General features: G+C 39.5%; 2 protein-coding genes across 2 annotated transcripts; both read left to right on the top strand.

Annotated features, from left to right (window-relative positions):
• The first annotated feature begins 1,393 nt into the window (after positions 1-1,393).
• LOC117551962 lies at positions 1,394-4,383 on the top strand. Its single transcript, XM_034225057.1, has 7 exons — positions 1,394-1,506; positions 2,506-2,570; positions 2,766-2,950; positions 3,057-3,140; positions 3,513-3,724; positions 4,077-4,181; positions 4,266-4,383. The coding sequence occupies exons 2-7, from the start codon at positions 2,510-2,512 to the stop codon at positions 4,294-4,296; spliced, it is 678 nt and encodes a 225-aa protein (XP_034080948.1). The 5' UTR covers positions 1,394-1,506; positions 2,506-2,509; the 3' UTR covers positions 4,297-4,383.
• Positions 4,384-5,601: 1,218 nt separating this feature from the next.
• Positions 5,602-14,022, top strand: LOC117551963 (zinc finger and BTB domain-containing protein 17-like; the record flags this gene model as incomplete). The annotated part of the gene is given in 7 exon segments (XM_034225058.1): positions 5,602-5,820; positions 7,360-7,702; positions 9,663-9,833; positions 10,247-11,026; positions 11,960-12,017; positions 13,580-13,650; positions 13,968-14,022. Coding segments are annotated over 6 exon segments (1,316 nt in total), but the record flags the coding sequence as incomplete, so codon positions are not given.
• Positions 14,023-18,423: the final 4,401 nt, after the last annotated feature.

Here is an 18,423-nt window from a genome sequence, read left to right as displayed (position 1 = left end):
CCAATAGTGTGCGGCACTGGGGTCCACTTTGGTCGTACTCGGCATTTGTTTTTGAGGATGCCTGTGGAAAGCTTTTGGATTTGTTTTCCGGGACTCAGGCAGTGCAAATGCAAGTCTTCCGATATTTCTTTGCCAGACAAAAACTGACACTGTATGCAGAGGAATATATGGAACAAATGTCCGATGAAGCTGGAACTTTCTTGTGTAGAATGTTGAGTAAAACAAAAAATACTCAGAAAATTCTCCAGATCCAGCCAAGTGTTAGCGTCTTTGGTACACCACGTATCAGACAATTCACTATTGCAGAGCGATTTGCACTGCAGGAATACCAAAATGTTGTACAGTCCCAGAAGCTCCACAGTTCCGTGCATATGATAACTTTGTAAAGTGTGACACTGCCAGTGATACTGTACTGGTACAGACCTCACTGAGGTTGTCTGCAGTACCAGCCACGAAGATTGCAAACAAAGGGGTGATGATGAATGTAGGTGACAGGATGTATTTGTGCAAACTCCCGAAGTTTGAGCTAGACTAGATATAGATGTATTTTGTATTTAGACTGATGAGTTCCAGTTTCCCGTCTTTCTCACTGTAAATAACTCTTATACACTGTACAGGGTGAACCTTTCATTGTAATAAATGCATTAATAGTGACTCTACTGTTTTGTTTGTTTGTATCCGCATATAAGCAACAATGAAGTCCGTTCAAAATTGTGCAAATATATGGATATCCAGCATTTGGTATAATAGCCAAGTACCGGTATATCTGCTGTATAGAATAGTATTTATTTGGTATAATTCTAGTTCTGTAGAATGATATAAAAAATCTACAGATTATTAAATGCGTTTCATAAAATGTTGTGGATCACTGTTTTTCTCAATAGAATTCTATAGAATACTGTATCATAGAAACTTGTTTAGATAGGTTACATAATTTAATTGGGCACATAATCCAATATACATTTGTAAAGATTTCAAAGGGATCTACCCGTACAGCTTTTGCAAAGCAGCTCAGTTCCACAAAATGATGTAGATTACTATGATTTTCTCTATTCCAATTTAAAGATGAGTTTTATATCATTCTATAGAATTTAGTATAGGTTGCACCAGAGAGAAAAATGTTTTCTTTGAATGCTATAGATTTCTATAGATTTCTACAGATATGTCATGAGTCGGTTCTGTCCTATAGAATTCTTTAGATTGTTATAGTTTTAATTATAGAAGTTTATAGAAAAGTACAAATGTATAGTATTCTACAGAATGATCTAGAGATTTCTATAGATTTCTACAGATTCTACAAACCGGAGTTTGCCGCCTGCTGCCAACCCTACCCATTTGGGCGTGTACATTTGCCTCACTCAAACCTACCTCTTTTGGATTCGGAAAGGTTGGTGTTGTTATAGGTCAAACATTTTTGTTTCCACTTTCTCCTCAGTTGTCTTCTCTCTCTTTATAGGTTACAGGTGCGGGACAGTTTCCAACAAGTAGACGTCTGAATTAACTCAGGTAGGTGATCAGAAAGAGAGTCAATTCAATATATAATAGGTTTTAACACTTAAAGTTATGTAAAAGGGAATTTTAAGTCGTTTTTAATATATTTCTCAGCAGTTATACGTTATTTAGAGGCTCTGCGCGATAACACGGGGTCCTAACTATGTTTGATTTGTTAAGTAAACAAGATCAATGTCATTTTTATTAATATTTCTTGTTGGTTAGTACTATTTTATGTTTCTTTATTTATTTATTTACTCAACTATATTGTAAGAAATCCCCAATGTATTTACAAAGTGTTACATAAATAACATATCAAGGCGTCGCTTAGTCCAACCTGTCCTTCTGGTTCCCCTAATCCATACAACTACCTGCAGCTGCTGTGAGGAAATATTACAAATCCTTTCCTGAGGCAGGGCTGCCAACACTCATGCATTGACCGTGAGAGTCACGCAATTGATTTTTGTGAATGATAGCACACTACACCACAGCTCGCTTGCAAACTTAGATAATAATACACTTTGCATTACTAGGCTAAGTATTCTTTATTTGCATAAATGTATTTACATAAATTCAGATGTGAGGCAAATAAGGGAGTAACCGAGGGCTTTTCAAAGACACTCGGTTATTACCAACCTCCACTACTTTTAAATCATTACATTACATGTTACTTGTTAGACGCTTTTATCCAAAGCGAGTGTGTCTCAGGGACACAACGACATGCAGGGTTTGAACCTGTGACCCCCCTGATCCCAACACCAACTCCAACGCACTAGTCCACTGCGCCACACGCCTTATTTGTTTTACATTTATCTTACAGCTTTAATTACGGTGAAGATTTCCCCGTGTATTTGCCCTCGTTAGTGACTTTAACTTAACTTGGTATTTTTATTTATTTATTGTGTGTGTGTGTGTGTGTGTGTGTGTGTGTGTGTGTGTGTGTGTGTGTGTGTGTGTGTGTGTGTGTGTGTGTGTGTGTGTGTGTGTGTGTGTGTGTGTGTGTGTGTGTTTCAGGTAGATGATGAAGTGTGTGTGTGTGTGTCTGCTCCTGGCTTCTGTCCCGCTGTTGTCGTCTTCAGGTAAGAGCAACTAATACTTTTGCTTTACTGCACTGTGACTTTTGTTCATGTATTTGAAATGCCATGTTTTTCTAAATGCTCTTAAAGTCTAGCTGTCTGTAAAGCCCTCTGAACTGCCCCGTGTTGAAAGCTGCTGTATGAATAAACGTGCCTTGCCTTTAGGTAATGTCCCTTTGCTTAATGTGTTCTCTTCAGGCCTGGTCCCCGGGTCGAGTCTCTGGGACGTGGTGTGGGGCTTCAGTGAGCTTCAGGCGGATGAAATCCTCCAATCCTCCTCCTTCTTCCAGGAGCTGCGGGATGGGAATCTGACTCAGCGCTGCTATACACACTTCCTCCAGCAGGAGGCGCTCTACCTGACCGGAGCCAGCAGCTCACTGGAGGTCAGAGGTCAACACCGGAGGGCTTCTGTTTATGTTTCTGTGACTTTATGTCCTGTCTAGGTTTCTGTATTTCTTTGTTAATGCTTTATCTTGTATCTTCCTGCAGGCTCTGATTGGTCGGTTACAGGAAGCAGATGAAACCAGATCACTGCTGCAGGAAACACTCAAACACTACAGCAGCAGAAACCAGGTGAGACACACACACACACACACAGACACACACACACACACACACACACACACACGGACCTCTATTGGACACCTTACTTCCAGAACATAGTGAGATCACTATGGAATACTCAGCTCCTATTGACTAGCGCTCCAACACATTGAACGTGATAGACTAAGGGGAAAGGACAAAGTGCTTGACCAATCACAACAGAGCCGGCCAGCTAACCAATCAGAGCAGACTGGGCTCTGGTTTCAGACAGAGGGTGAAAAGAGGTGCTGCAGCACATGAGAACAATATAGAGCTTTTTGAACATTAAAGCGTGGAGACATGTCACTAAATACTAATATGAACCTGAACTTGAACATTAAACTCCCCCCCACCCCCCCACAGAGTCTCCATGGTCCTTCCCCCCCTCAGTGGCCCCGCCTCTCTCCCCCCCCCCTGGTTCTGGACGATCCGGTGTATTACCTTCTGGCTCTTTCGGCCCGGGTCCAGTTGAGGGTCCTGATGGCCGGGGAGATGATGGGTGTTGGGGTTAAAGAGAGCCGCGTCCGGCAGCAGTGGAGAGAGGACACTCAGGAGGAGGTCGCCTGGATACTGAGGTACATACCATTACGTTTAATCACTACGGTGGCTCTGAAGGTCAAAACATGAGAGTCCACAAAGAATTATGAGATTTAGCAACTTTTCATGATCCTAAAACATCACAAACACATTTTTGTGAAATATTTCTATGTTGTTTGAAGTGTTTTTCTTGTGAATCGTCCTTGTGTTAACATTACATGTTACTACTTACTTGTTAGACGCTTTTACCGTCCGTTGATTTAATTACCATCGTTTTTTTCCAAATTGTAGTGCAGTAGAAGTACCTCACAGTACGTTTACCACTAAAGTGTGTTCTTGTTACTTTAGCTAATATATGTGAGTGTTTCTAAAAGTGCCTCCGTGTTTCAGGCTCAGGAAGCTGATGGAGGGGCGTCAGGAGCACATGGACGCGTTTAAAGCCATCAACATCTTCAGAGAGCACATGATGAACCAGAAGAGCTTCTACAAGGCTCTGTGAGGAAATACAATATATATATAAAATGCATCATATTTAGTATCTGCAGAATATTTAAAATACATTCTGTGTCTCTTCTGCAGAGCCTGTGATGAAGAGGAGAAGAAACGATGAAACAAAACTGAAGTCATTTATTTTAATCACATCGTTTTTGTATCTTTTTTAGCATCAAACGCGATTCTTCATATTTTACACTTCCAAGAATGTAATAAATGTATATTTCTGATCTAATTTCTTGTCATACCACCAATTATTTATTAGTGTCTCACGCAGAAAGCAGTCTCTGTCTCCCCCTGCAGGCTGAAACATGACACTGCATGAAAATACACAACAATACTGCGATATCTGACCTGTTGTTACAAATACTACTCCCTATACCTCTCTAATATCACTGTTACTGCTACAAATATATGTATTTCTACTACATATGTATTTACTCTATAGGTACTGGTGTTAGTATTACTTCTTATACATACTTTAAATGTATTATCTGCTTTTAATTCTTATATTGTTTACTTCATTTACAACTTGTATTGTAATGTCTTTACTCAGGTCTGAACTTGTAACTCTTGACTTCAAACTTGTCCGTCTTGGTAACAGACTCGGGACTTCAGTTTAGAACTTGTCTTGTTGGTCTTCAATTTAACCGGATTTGGGACTAGTCATAATGACTTGGGATGAGAGTCAGGACTAGTCGGTCTTGACTTGGGACTTGTCTGTCTAAACTTGGTACCAGACTTGGACTATTCAATTTTAGACCGGACTAGTCAGTCTAGAGTCTGGACTAATCCGTCTTGACTTGTTACGGCTCAGAATTAGTCGGTCTTAACTTGGTACCAGACTTGGACTAGTCAGTTTATACTTGGGACTTGTTGGTCTTGACTTGTCACCTGACTCAGGGCAAGTCAGTCTTAAAATTGGACTATTCAGCCTTAATTTGGTCCCAGACTTGGGACTTCTCTGTCTTGACCTGGTACCAAAATCAACACTATCGGTCTTGACTTGAGACTTGTTCTGGATTTGTTCCCCCCCCCCCCCCCCCCCCCCCCCCCTTCTCTCTCTTCCGGTGTGTTTCTGTCCTGACTGTAACATCTGAATGTCTCGTGCTGCACTCATAGAGTGTGTGCGGTGAATTGGGCGCGAGCATGTGTGCGCGTGCACGCGGGTTCACGCATGTCCTGCCCTTGTGCTATGATCCGGCGCGTGGACACACACACACAGCGAGAGAGAGAGAGAGAGAGAGAGAGAGAGAGAGAGAGAGAGAGAGAGAGAGAGAGAGAGAGAGAGAGGCGAGAATAAGGAGAAAGAGGGAAGAGAGAGATAGAGAGAGGGAGAGGCCCCTCTCTTCTCTCTGCTCTCTGCTCTCTGCTACGCTCTCGCTCCGTCTACGCTCTCTCTTCTCCTTCTCAACTAGAGAGAGAACCTCCCTCTGATCGGTGACCGACCCGTCTCCTCGGGGCTCGGGAGGAAGAACCGGATCATCTGCCCGGTGTTTTTTTATGTTCCAACCGGAGAAAAGAGCGGATGATGTGACCGGAGGTGAGGAAGAAAGGACGGGATGCAGCATGAGAGAAACCGACTGTGGGCTAAATATAGTCTTTGCCCCCCCGGAATGCACCACCTGCCCTCCCGGTACCGGTAAGTCGTGGAGGAAGATATTGGAAACATATCGGTCAACGTTAACATTTAGAACGAGCCCTGGTTAGACCCGGGAAGATGACTTCTGAGGTCTCGTGAGGTCGGGTTACCATGCAGCCATGTTGCAGGGAGGAGGGAGAGGCGGGGGGGGGGCGACTCTTGACACCTGCCCTCATTCCCGGTAACGGGGGAAATAACCGGTAAAAGATGGCATTATATCACGGGTACAAAGGAGTTTCTGTGTCGGGGAGTCATGGGGTTTTTTGACACCCAGCGGAGGTGGGAGGTGGGAGGCCGGGGTTGTGGAGCAACTGTAGCCGGAGATAGAGGTCCTCGGGCGGATGCGGTGGCGGACCGTGTCGCCTGGAGACGGGGGTGGAAGTGAACCGAGGTGATGAAAAGGCTGGCGTCTTAATGATTTTAATTATTTAATTCATAGCTTTACTTAATTGTTTGGATTATGTAAATGTTTCCTTTTCTTTTTAATTATTATTTTTATTTTAATATGATGAGGCTATTTTAGTTTTATATTTCCTAATTTAATTTTTTTTGTCCTGTTTTATTTTGTATCTATTTTGTAAATGACATGTTGACCTCATTTCCATTCAAATCCTTTATAATTTATTTTTTATTCTAATAAAATTCAGAATAAATACCTTTATTTATCTAGTATTTAATATTTTATTGACCTTATGTAAAAATGCTAAAAGATATATAATGTGTGGATGAGACGCAGAATAAGTATTTTATTTAATTCATTTAATATGCTAAATAATTCAATATTTTGTTATATTTATATACTTTTATAATTTATCTCTCCCCATTTAATTTTTGTTAACCACATTTTTATTTAAATAATATTATGTCTAATTTGATTGATTACATTATTTTATATTTTTGTACACAATCTTTATGCATTTAGATTAAAAACTATATTATTTCTAATTATTTTATTAACTCCCAATATGTATTTATTTTCTTCCAAGATGAATAATATGTATGAAGCAATTTTACATTTTTTATTATTATACAAAATCATTTTATTTATTTTTAAGCTGCTCTATTATCATCTATTATTAGACGGATGCCCATTACTGTTGAAATATATATAACTTTGTATTAGTCAGTAATTGAACAGGTGGCAGGTGGTTATTGATGATCCTAACTGACGATGATTCTGATTGGTTGTCGGGCAGCGAAGGTCAGGGCAGGAGACGGGTGCACCACACAGGGGCCGTTGCCATGGCGATAACCGGATATAAAATGATTTATACCCTTATTATTGAGTCTCTTATCCATCCAATAATGTATTCATTCACAGATTCACTTTGTTCATATCTGTGTCTCTCTCTCCTCTTCCTCTTCCTCCTCCTCTTTCCTCTCTCTGTCCTCTCTCCTCCTCTTCCTCCTCTTCCTCTTCCTCTCTCCTCCACTTCCTCTCTCTCCTCTTCCTCTCTCCTCTTCCTCTTCTTCCTCTTCCTCCTCCTCCTCCTCTTTCTCCTCCTCTTCCTCTCTCCTCCTCTTCCTCTTCTCCTCCAGGTCAATGAGAGGCAGAGATCCTCCCCCATTTTCTCCCCTCATGCTCCCATATGTTAAAAAACACACTCGTCTTATTTTAGCAACACTGCCTTCTTCTTCCTCCTCTTCCTCTTGACTCTTCTCTACACACACACACACACACACACACACACACCGTGGAAAATGAAGCGTGGGTCGAGTGTGTTGCAGCGTCCCTCTGATGCAGCCACACACACAAACACACATACACGCACGACTAGAGGAGATGCTGCTGCCGGTTCGAGTCCCTTCCCAGCAGCCACCTCTCTCTTCAGCCCTGATGTCAGCACCAAGATGGCGTCTGACCTCCTCATCAGGCTGTCAGGTAACACACACACACACGCACACACACACACACACACACACACACACACAGACAGTATGCACACATCTTATACAGTGCTAAGGATTAATCAATAAGTACATTGACAGAAAGGGAAGCCCAATTTCCATTATTGATTAGTAATTAACGCCGTGAAGCAAGTGTCATTTTCTCATGTTTTAAATGTTTTCTTATTTTGGTGAATTTAAAATAATAGTTATAATAATACAAATATCTACATGATTGTACATAATAAAAAAAAATATTATACAAAAGTGATAATAATAAGAAATATAAATAAATACAAGGTAAAAAATATATTTATCTATTTTATTTTGTTATTTAAGAATTTATTTATTATTTATGTTATTTAGTTCTAAGTGAAGGTGAGATAAGGTAGGTGAGAATTTACATTTTTTATTTAGGATTATCATTTTGGCCATTAATTATTTGATTCTTTCACACACAGTGACGTCACGAGCTACCCACAATGCAACACGCGCCATATATATATATAAATACGCCATTTTCATGGAGGTGCAAATATCCTGGAGGTGCAAATATAAACAGCTAGCTAACGTAGCAAGGCAGAGCGCACTAGGTTTTTTTTCTGAATTAACGACCGAAGAAATCGCTGCATGTCTTCGGATTACATCTCTGGACTTGAGGGGTGTGCTCTAGGTCGGTACCAGCGTAAACTAGAGCTGTGTGGGTTGTCGGATTGTCCTTACAGACTGCGTCGATTTTGGCAGCATCTACGTCTATCTTCTGCAAACACCAGGTGAATACCCCACTTGTCACAATAATATTATCATGCCATTGCATATATGTGGTATTTTAGAGTTGACTAGATATTGATTAAGGCAATAGACTATGATATTCAGTACAGGAAGCTTAGCAACACCTAGACGGTGTACGGCTAAACCCTTGGCCTGCTTGCACCTCGCGTAAAACGGCGGATAGTACGGTGTCGCCCTCGGCCCAATACCTGTATGTGTGTGTGAAAGAATAACTAGAAACAGGTAGATTATAAATGTGATCTTTTTATTTCTAATTTATTAATTTTTAAGATTATTCTTTGGGTATTCTATTTCATGTAAGTGTGATTTAAATGTTTTAATATTAATAATTTATTTTAAAATGGCGCATTTCCACTGCAGGGCCTCGCTCGGCTTAGCACGGTATAGTTAGGCCTTATTAGGCCAAGCTCACTTTATGCTGCGTTTCCACTACAGTTTAGGAACTGAGGTAGTAACTATAGTAACGCAGTGTAGGCGGAGCCGTGACGTCATCTTCAATGAGAACCACAAAACCTACATCAGCCGTTAGCTGTTAGCACTCCGAGCTCACAGCTCTTCATATCTGTTCAGAAACTAGACAGAAGTTAAACAAGTACAAACCACAGACTGCCTGTGTCATGGAGAATACAGTCGCTGGTTTATTTATGTCTGTAGGCCGTTGTTGTGAGTGTGGACGGTCGGAGCATATACAACGTTAGCTTAGCCGATCTCCATTCAGAAAACAAGCATTTTAAAAGGGTTTTTCGCCTGCCGTCTGTCTGCAGACTTGTCAAAGCATTAATTCATGGTTTTTACTAACCGGTATCAGTATGTTGTTACTTCGGCATCATTTTGAAACGTGTATTACAATTAAATCACGGTCAAATATGTTCATGTTGTTGTAGTTGTAGCCCCCTTGCCAGCGATTCTCTCTGACCATTCAGCAGTGGAGAGTGTTTACGTCACTAGTTTAGCATATTCAGCCCAATTGTTGGCCCGGTAAAAACCTCGATTTTGGAGGGCCAGGAAAAAGGTGAAAAAGTAGCCCTGAGTGGAAAAGCAAAAAAAAGCTTAAAACCATGCCATATAAATTAAATTAATTAAATTAATTAAATTAATTAAATTAAATTAATTAAATTAAATAAATTAAATAAATTAAATAAAATAAATCTCTCTCTCTCCAGAGGCGACCCAGAAGGCCCAGATGCATCCTGGGAGGCCGGCGGATGAACCGGGTCTCGCTCTCTCTCCGGACGGACCGGGGGCGAGTCCCGAACCTCCCACGCTCTCACACACACCTGAAGGCAACGCCAACACCGACACACTGGCCTCAGACCTGCTGAGAAAACTGGCAGGTGTGTGTGTGTGTGTGTGTGTGTTGATTGTGTGTGTGTGTGTGTGTGTGTGTGTGTGTGTGTGTGTGTGTGTGTGTGTGTGTGTGTGTGTGTTATTATTGACACACACACACAGTAAATGTAGTCTAGCTTTAAATTGTTTTATTGTCTTTTGTGTTTATGGTTATATTGGTCTGGGTTATATCGGTTCAACATACTGTAAATATAAGTGTGTGTAAGTGTAGGTGTGTAAGTGTGTGTAAGTGTAGGTGTGTAAGTGACTGTAAGTGTGTGTGTGTGTGTGTGTGTGTGTGTGTGTGTGTGTGTGTGTGTGTGTGTGTGTGTGTGTGTGTGTGTGTGTGTGTGTGTGTATCAATAATAAAAACTATCATTACTTGCAAGAAGAATACTGACTGATTTTCCACCAATCACAGAGCGGCAAGAAGTGAGCAGCCACATGGTTCGGGTCAAAGAAGAAGAAGAGCCGATGGAGGTCGACCTCGTCCACCATCGACCAATCACAGCAGAGATAACCCCACCTTCGCCGAAAAAGCCAACTCCACATATTTTCAAAATCAAAACAGAAGACCAGGGTCTCCGTGGCAACCAGGTGAACCTGCACCCTGGAGCCAAAATGGCGGACCAGTGTCTCAATGGCCTTAAAAAAGAAGACAACTTTTACACTGGAGGCGGCCATTCTGGCTCTAAAGCGGCAGGAAGCGTCGTCTCCGATGCCAACAAGTTTCAGTTCAAAGTGAAACTGGAGGATCATGGAGCCAAGATGGCGGACCAGCTTCTATCCGGAGCCAAGATGGAGGACCAGCTTCTCTTAAAAGCCAAAATTGCACAGAGCCCTTTCCCCGCCAACACGTTCCTCTCCGGAGTCAAGATGGAGGACCAGTTTCCTTCAGGGGCCAACAGGGCGGAGAACCAGCTTCTCTTCGGAGCCAAAATGGAGAACCGGCTTCTTCCCGGAGCCAAGATGGCGGACCACGTTCTCTCCGGAGTGAAGAAGGAGGAGCAGCTCTTCTTCAGAGCCAAGATTAAAGACCAGTTCTCCTCAGGAGCCAAAATGGAAGACCAGTTCTCCTCAGGAGCCAAGATGGAAGACCAGTTCTCCTCAGGAGCCAAGATGGCAGACCAGTGCCTCAGAGCGGCGCTGTGGCAGGACATGTCGGTGAATCTGGCCTCAACACTGCTGCACCAGCTCTCAGGTAAATCAGGACACAGGTGATTCTCCATCCTGTTGCACCTGGAGAGTTATTCCCTACTAACACGTTCACATGTAATTACTGTATTTAATTAACCTTCTGACTTACTGTGTACATTTACAAACAAATTGACGTTTTTTTTTCTTAAGTGAGAATTTTTTTGTAAATTGTCTTTGCGTATTTTTGCCATATAAAGCAATATATAAATTAGATGTATTATTATTATGATGATATCAGTTTGTATATATATATTTATTACTACCTGTTTAACTTTAAAGGTGGGGTAGGTAAGTTTGAGAAACCGGCTCGAGATACACTTTTTGTTATATTCCATGGAATGCTCTTAACATCCCGATAACAATGAAAATCTGAAGTGCCATTAAAAAAAGTCATCAGTGGAAGCCGTAGTACTGTAAAAAGCACGACCAATCATCTGAGCCGGCTCGGCTAAAGTAACTGGATGGCCTACCTGCCTGTGTGTGTTGGAGGAGGGGCTCTGTGAGGAAGTGAAAGATTTCTTCCGGCTGTGTATTTTCAAATTCTAGCGCACTCGAGCTGGTTTCTCAAAATTACCTACCCCACCTTTAACCTTAAAAATTCAGAATTTCCTAAAATAAACTCATACATTCAGGGGAAATGGAAAATTCTCTCAGATTTAAGAAGTGAATAAACAAGAAGAAAACTTGAATTGTTGGTGATATAATCAATAATAAATAGGTAAACAAAAATATAGAGAAATTAAATATTTTCTAGCAACCCTAACCCTTTCTCAAGTTTAATCTTAAAAACTCTGAACATTTGGAGGGAATTGTGTCCCCTTCCCTGGCTCAATCATTTATATATTTCTAAACTACAATGTTCATAACAAACACTTTAGTAAATCTGTATTTACCGACATTAATAACATAATAAATCAACTTTAATTTCAATCTGCAGAGAGAGTCAGTAAATCCAACGGTCGGCTGGAGAGGACGACTCCGACCTTCAGGAGCAGGTAACGCCACTTCCTGTCTGTGATGTCATGTGACCTCTATGGGCTCAGAACAGTCTCATAATACACACATGCACACAGAAGGATTCACACTTGTATTTCCGGATCCACACTTGTGTTTTTCAATGCACACACAAATGTGTTCCGTTTCATATACATGTAAATAAAATCCAAATACAGAAAAAAGTTTTACATGTGTATTTTTGATCCTCACATATTTGTTTTCCGTTTAAATCCCCTGCACCTGCAAACACACACCGCTTTCTGTGCACGGATCGCTGTGCATTCGTGTGTGGGTTTTTTGAGACGCCAGCCGATTCATACTTGTAATTTTTTCTATCTATAGCCAATCAGATTTCTCCTTCATTCTAAGCCAATCACATGAGCGCGCCCCCACGAGGGTATGATTTCTTGCGTTCATGACATATATACGCATTTTGCGCAGTCCGGTCAGCTCGCTAAACAGAGGGCGGAGCATCAGGTGATCATGCAGAGCAGCGTGTCTCCATCAGACTCAGCAGCTGATCTGATCTCTCTCTCGCGTCCGGTTACACTTCACTCGCGTTTATGTCCATATCGATCAGATCCAGCTCTCCTGATCGGCCTTTATAGAGAGCACCGATCAAACTATTAAGAGTGAATATCGGCCGATAATGACCGGCGGGGCTCCCCCCGTTAACAGGTCACTGTCTAGCACTGGCTTCGTAGTGCACTGATCGAGTAGGCTAAGCTAGCCTGTAGCTGCTCCCTCTACACTCACAACAACTTCATACAGACATAAATAAAGCAGCTGTATTCGCCATACAGGAAACACACATTTAAAACGGTTTTGCCTGCCGTTTTTGTGCACAAGCATTCATCAATGGTTCGGAAAGTGGCGCTGTACCTTAATAATATAAAGGCTTGTATTTGCGTGCATTTCCTCTTCGGAAAGTGGCGCTGTACTGAGAGTGGAGGTGTCCTGAGATTAGCGCCCGCAGGCAGGCTCCATGGACCTGTCAGCTCCGGACTGCGTATATGAAGCGCTACGTCATGAACGCAAGAAATCTACCCTCGTGGGGGCGCGCTCATGTGATTGGCTTAGAGTTGAGGAGACATCTGATTGGCTATAGATAGAACAAATTACAAGTACGAATCGGCTGACCGTCAGGGGAGTCTCAAAACCCCACACACGAATGCACAGCGATCCGTGCACAGGAAGCTGTTTGTGTTTGCAGGTGCAGGGGATTTAAACGGAAAACAAATATGTGTGGATCAAAAATATATCTGTAAAACTTTTTTCTGTATTTGGATTTTATTTACATGTATATGAAACGGAACATTGAAAAACACAAGTGTGAATCCTTCTGGGTGCATGTGTGTATTATGAGACTGTTCTGAGCCCATAGACCTCTGACCTGCTCTGCTTGACACTGTGTGTGTGTGTGTGTGTGTGTGTGTGTGTGTGTGTGTGTGTGTGTGTGTGTGTGTGTGTGTGTGTGTGTGTGTGTGTGTGTGTGTGTGTGTGTGTGTGTGTGTGTGTGTGTGTGTGTGTGTGTGTGTGTGTGTGTGTGTCATTTCTACAGTCCTGTTTTGCCGGTGAATGTGGACCCTCTTCGCTCCTCCCCTCTTTTGAGCTCCCAGGAACCTCCACATGGTAACACACACACACACACACACACACACACACACACTTTTGGGGGACATGTGTGTATAGCCTTGTTGTTATTGTTAGGACTCTTTAATGGCTGTCTTTAAGTGTACTAAGTGTGCATTACATGTATGGATTTATGCTGCCACTAGATTGTCCTTTGGGTTTATAATAAAAACTACAAACAATCCAAGAGCTGTTTAGCAATGATGATAACGTCCGAGAGTCAGAGACTCATCATCACTCACACAGAATAATACAGAATACATTCATCTGAGGAATCGCTCTGCAGAATAATAAGCATTTCCTTTTTGTTCTCACAGAAACCAAAACCAGCCTCAGCAGAGATCAAACCACAGGTTGCTCTTACTTCTACAGGTAACACACTCACTCACACACACACACACACACACACACACACACTCACACACACACACACACACACACACACACACACACACTTACAGTCACTTACACACCTACACTTACACACACTTACACACCTACACTTACTGCTGTACTTGTGAGGACCCTGTTATACAAGTAATAGTATTTTATTTTCATAATTATTGATATGTATTTAAATGATTAAATGCATAGTTGTGATTATTTATTTCTATTTATAGCTTTTTTTTAAATAAATTGTTTGTATTATTTTTGTATTTTCTGATTTATTAATGTATTTATTAATTATTACTTTATTTTATTGAATGTTGTCCATGCGTCTTTTGACATATTGTTTGTTGGAAAAGAAGCATAGCAACGTCACAATGTATTATTGATTTAATTAATTTTTTAATATTGGATTTAATTATTGTCTAATATTTTTGTATTCGCATATTTATTATTATGTTATTTATTTATATTACGTTTTCTTTTTCTTGTTTCTTTTGACATTACGTTTGTGACCACGTAAAAAAAAAGTTTAGTTAATTCGTCCGCTTAGCTTAGCATAAAGAATGGAAACAGCTGGAAACAGCTAGCATGGATCTGCCTGAAGGTAGCAATTATTTGTCAACTAGCACTTTTTAAATTCACTTCCCTTTTAATAATAATAATAATAACAACAGATTATATTGTATAGCGCCTTTCAAGAAGGCCGCTTTGCACAGTGAACAAACAAACAAGAGGGGCTAATAATAAAGTAGAAATTATATAAATAGCAGAGGGACTGTGATGGTTTAGGGGTCAGAGGTCATGGTGAACAGGTGAGTTTTTAATGAAGACTTGAAGACAGAGGTGGGAAGTAGTGGAGTACAAATACTTTGTTGCTGTACTTAAGTACATTTTTCTGGTATCAGTACTTTACTGCACTACTTATTTTCCTGACGACTTTTTACTTTGACTCCTTACATTTTGAACACAAATACCTGTACTTTCTACTTCTCACATGTTGAACACAAATACCTGTACTTTCTACTTCTTACATGTTGAACACAAATACCTGTACTTTCTACTTCTTACATGTTGAACACAAATACCTGTACTTTCTACTTCTCACATTTGAACACAAATACCTGTACTTTCTACTTCTTACATGTTGAACACAAATACCTGTACTTTCTACTTCTTACATGTTGAACACAAATACCTGTACTTTCTACTTCTACATGTTGAACTCAAATACCTGTACTTTCTACTTCTCACATGTGAACACAAATACCTGTACTTTCTACTTCTTACATGTTGAACACAAATACCTGTACTTTCTTCTCTTACATGTTGAACACAAATACCTGTACTTTCTACTTCTACATTTGAACACAAATACCTGTACTTTCTACTTCTTACATTTTGAACTCAAATACCTGTACTTTCTACTTCTCATGTTGAACACAAATACCTGTACTTTCTACTTCTTACATGTTGAACACAAATACCTGTACTTTCTACTTCTCACATGTTGAACTCAAATACCTGTACTTTCTACTTCTTACATTGAACACAAATACCTGTACTTTTACTTCTTACATGTTGAACACAAATACCTGTACTTCTACTTCTTACATGTTGAACCAAATACCTGTACTTTCTACTTCTTACATTTGTGAACACAATACCTGTACTTTCTACTTCTTACATGTTGAACACAAATACCTGTACTTTCTACTTCTTACATGTTGAACACAAGTACCTGTACTTTCTACTTCTTACATGTTGAACCCAAATACCTGTACTTTCTACTTCTTACATGTTGAACACAAATACCTGTACTTTCTACTTCTCACATGTTGAACACAAATACCTGTACTTTCTACTTCTTACATGTTGAACTCAAATACCTGTACTTTCTACTTCTCTCATGTTGAACTCAAATACCTGTACTTTCTACTTCTTACATGTTGAACACAAATACTGTACTTTCTACTTCTCACATGTTGAACACAATACCTGTACTTTCTACTTCTTACATGTTGAACACAAATACCTGTACTTTCTACTTCTTACATGTTGAACTCAAATACCTGTACTTTCTACTTCTTACATGTTGAACAGAAATACTTGTACTTTCTACTTCTCACATGTTGAACACAAATACCTGTACTTTCTACTTCTTACATGTTGAACACAAATACCTGTACTTTCTACTTCTTACATGTTGAACTCAAATACCTGTACTTTCTACTTCTCACATGTTGAACACAAATACCTGTACTTTCTACTTCTTACATGTTGAACACAATACCTGTACTTTCTACTTCTCACATGTTGAACACAAATACCTGTACTTTCTACTTCTTACATGTTGAACACAAATACCTGTACTTTCTACTTCTTACATGTTGAACTCAAATACCTGTACTTTCTACTTCTTACATGTTGAACAGAAATACTTGTACTTTCTACTTCTCACATGTTGAACCAAATACCTGTACTTTCTACTTCTTACATGTTGAACACAAATACCTGTACTTTCTACTTCTTACATGTTGAACTCAAATACCTGTACTTTCTACTTCTCACATGTTGAAACACAAATACCTGTACTTTCTACTTCTTACATGTTGAACACAAATACTGTACTTTCTTACTTCTTACATGTTGACAAATACCTGTACTTTCTACTTCTTACATGTTGAACAAATACTTGTACTTTCTACTTCTTACATGTTGAACACAAATACCTGTACTTTCTACTTCTTACATGTTGAACTCAAATACCTGTACTTTCTACTTCTTATACTTTGAACCCAAATACCTGTACTTTCTACTTCTTACATGTTGAACACAAATACTTGTACTTTCTACTTCTTACATGTTGAACACAAATACCTGCACTTTCTACTTCTTACATGTTGAACACAAATACATGTACTTTCTACTTCTTACACTTTGAACCCAAATACCTGTACTTTCTACTTCTTACATGTTGAACCCAAATACCTGTACTTTCTACTTCTTACATGTTGACACAAATACCTGTACTTTCTACTTCTTACATGTTGAACACAAATACCTGTACTTTCTACTTCTTACATGTTGAACTCAAATACCTGTACTTTCTACTTCTTACATGTTGAACACAAATACCTGTACTTTCTACTTCTTACATTTTGAACTCAAATACCTGTACTTTCTACTTCTTACATGTTGAACACAAATACCTGTACTTTCTACTTCTTACATGTTGAACTCAAATACCTGTACTTTCTACTTCTTACATTTTGAACACAAATACCTGTACTTTCTACTTCTTACATGTTGAACACAAATACCTGTACTTTCTACTTCTTACATTTTAAACTCAAATACCTGTACTTTCTACTTCTTACATGTTGAACTCAAATACCTGTACTTTCTACTTCTTACATTTTAAACTCAAATACCTGTACTTTCTACTTCTTACATTTTAAACTCAAATACCTGTACTTTCTACTTCTTACATGTTGAACACAAATACCTGTACTTTCTACTTCTTACATGTTGAACACAAATACCTGTACTTTCTACTTCTTACATGTTGAACACAAATACCTGTACTTTCTACTTCTTACATGTTGAACACAAATACTTGTACTTTCTACTTCTTACATGTTGAACACAAATACCTGTACTTTCTACTTCTTACATGTTTGAACACAAATACCTGTACTTTCTACTTCTACTTCTTACATTTGAACACAAATACCTGTACTTTCTACTTCTTACATGTTGAACACAAATACCTGTACTTTCTACTTCTTCTTCATGTTGAACCAAATTCCTGTACTTTCTACTTCTTACATGTTGAACACAAATACCTGTACTTTCTACTTCTTACATGTTGAACACAAATACCTGTACTTTCTACTTCTTACATGTTGAACACAAATACCTGTACTTTCTACTTCTTACATGTTGAACACAAATACCTGTACTTTCTACTTCTTACATGTTGAACACAAATACCTGTACTTTCTACTTCTTACATGTTGAACACAAATACCTGTACTTTCTACTTCTTACATTTTAAACTCAAATACCTGTACTTTCTACTTCTTACATGTTGAACACAAATACCTGTACTTTCTACTTCTTACATGTTGAACACAAACCTGTACTTTCTACTTCTTACATGTTGAACACAAATACCTGTACTTTCTACTTCTTACATGTTGAACAGAAATACTTGTACTTTCTACTTCTTACATGTTGAACACAAATACCTGTACTTTCTACTTCTTACATGTTGAACACAAATACCTGTACTTTCTACTTCTTACATTTTGAACACAAATACCTGTACTTTCTACTTCTTACATGTTGAACACAAATACCTGTACTTTCTACTTCTTACAT

Source organism: Gymnodraco acuticeps, unplaced genomic scaffold (genome assembly GCF_902827175.1).
Source record: "Gymnodraco acuticeps unplaced genomic scaffold, fGymAcu1.1, whole genome shotgun sequence".
Taxonomy (NCBI): Eukaryota; Metazoa; Chordata; class Actinopteri; order Perciformes; family Bathydraconidae; genus Gymnodraco; species Gymnodraco acuticeps.
Note: the sequence above shows the minus strand (reverse complement) of the source record. Positions and strands in the feature narration are given on the sequence as shown.

Bases quoted from the DNA above. Each gene is read 5' to 3' on its own strand.
- LOC117551962 (XM_034225057.1), top strand. From the start codon at position 2,510: ATGATGAAGTGTGTGTGTGTGTGTCTGCTCCTGGCTTCTGTCCCGCTG. The intron at 3,725-4,076 runs GTACATACCATT...TCCGTGTTTCAG, and splicing joins GAGGTCGCCTGGATACTGAG to GCTCAGGAAGCTGATGGAGG. The intron at 4,182-4,265 runs GTGAGGAAATAC...TCTCTTCTGCAG, and splicing joins AAGAGCTTCTACAAGGCTCT to AGCCTGTGATGAAGAGGAGA.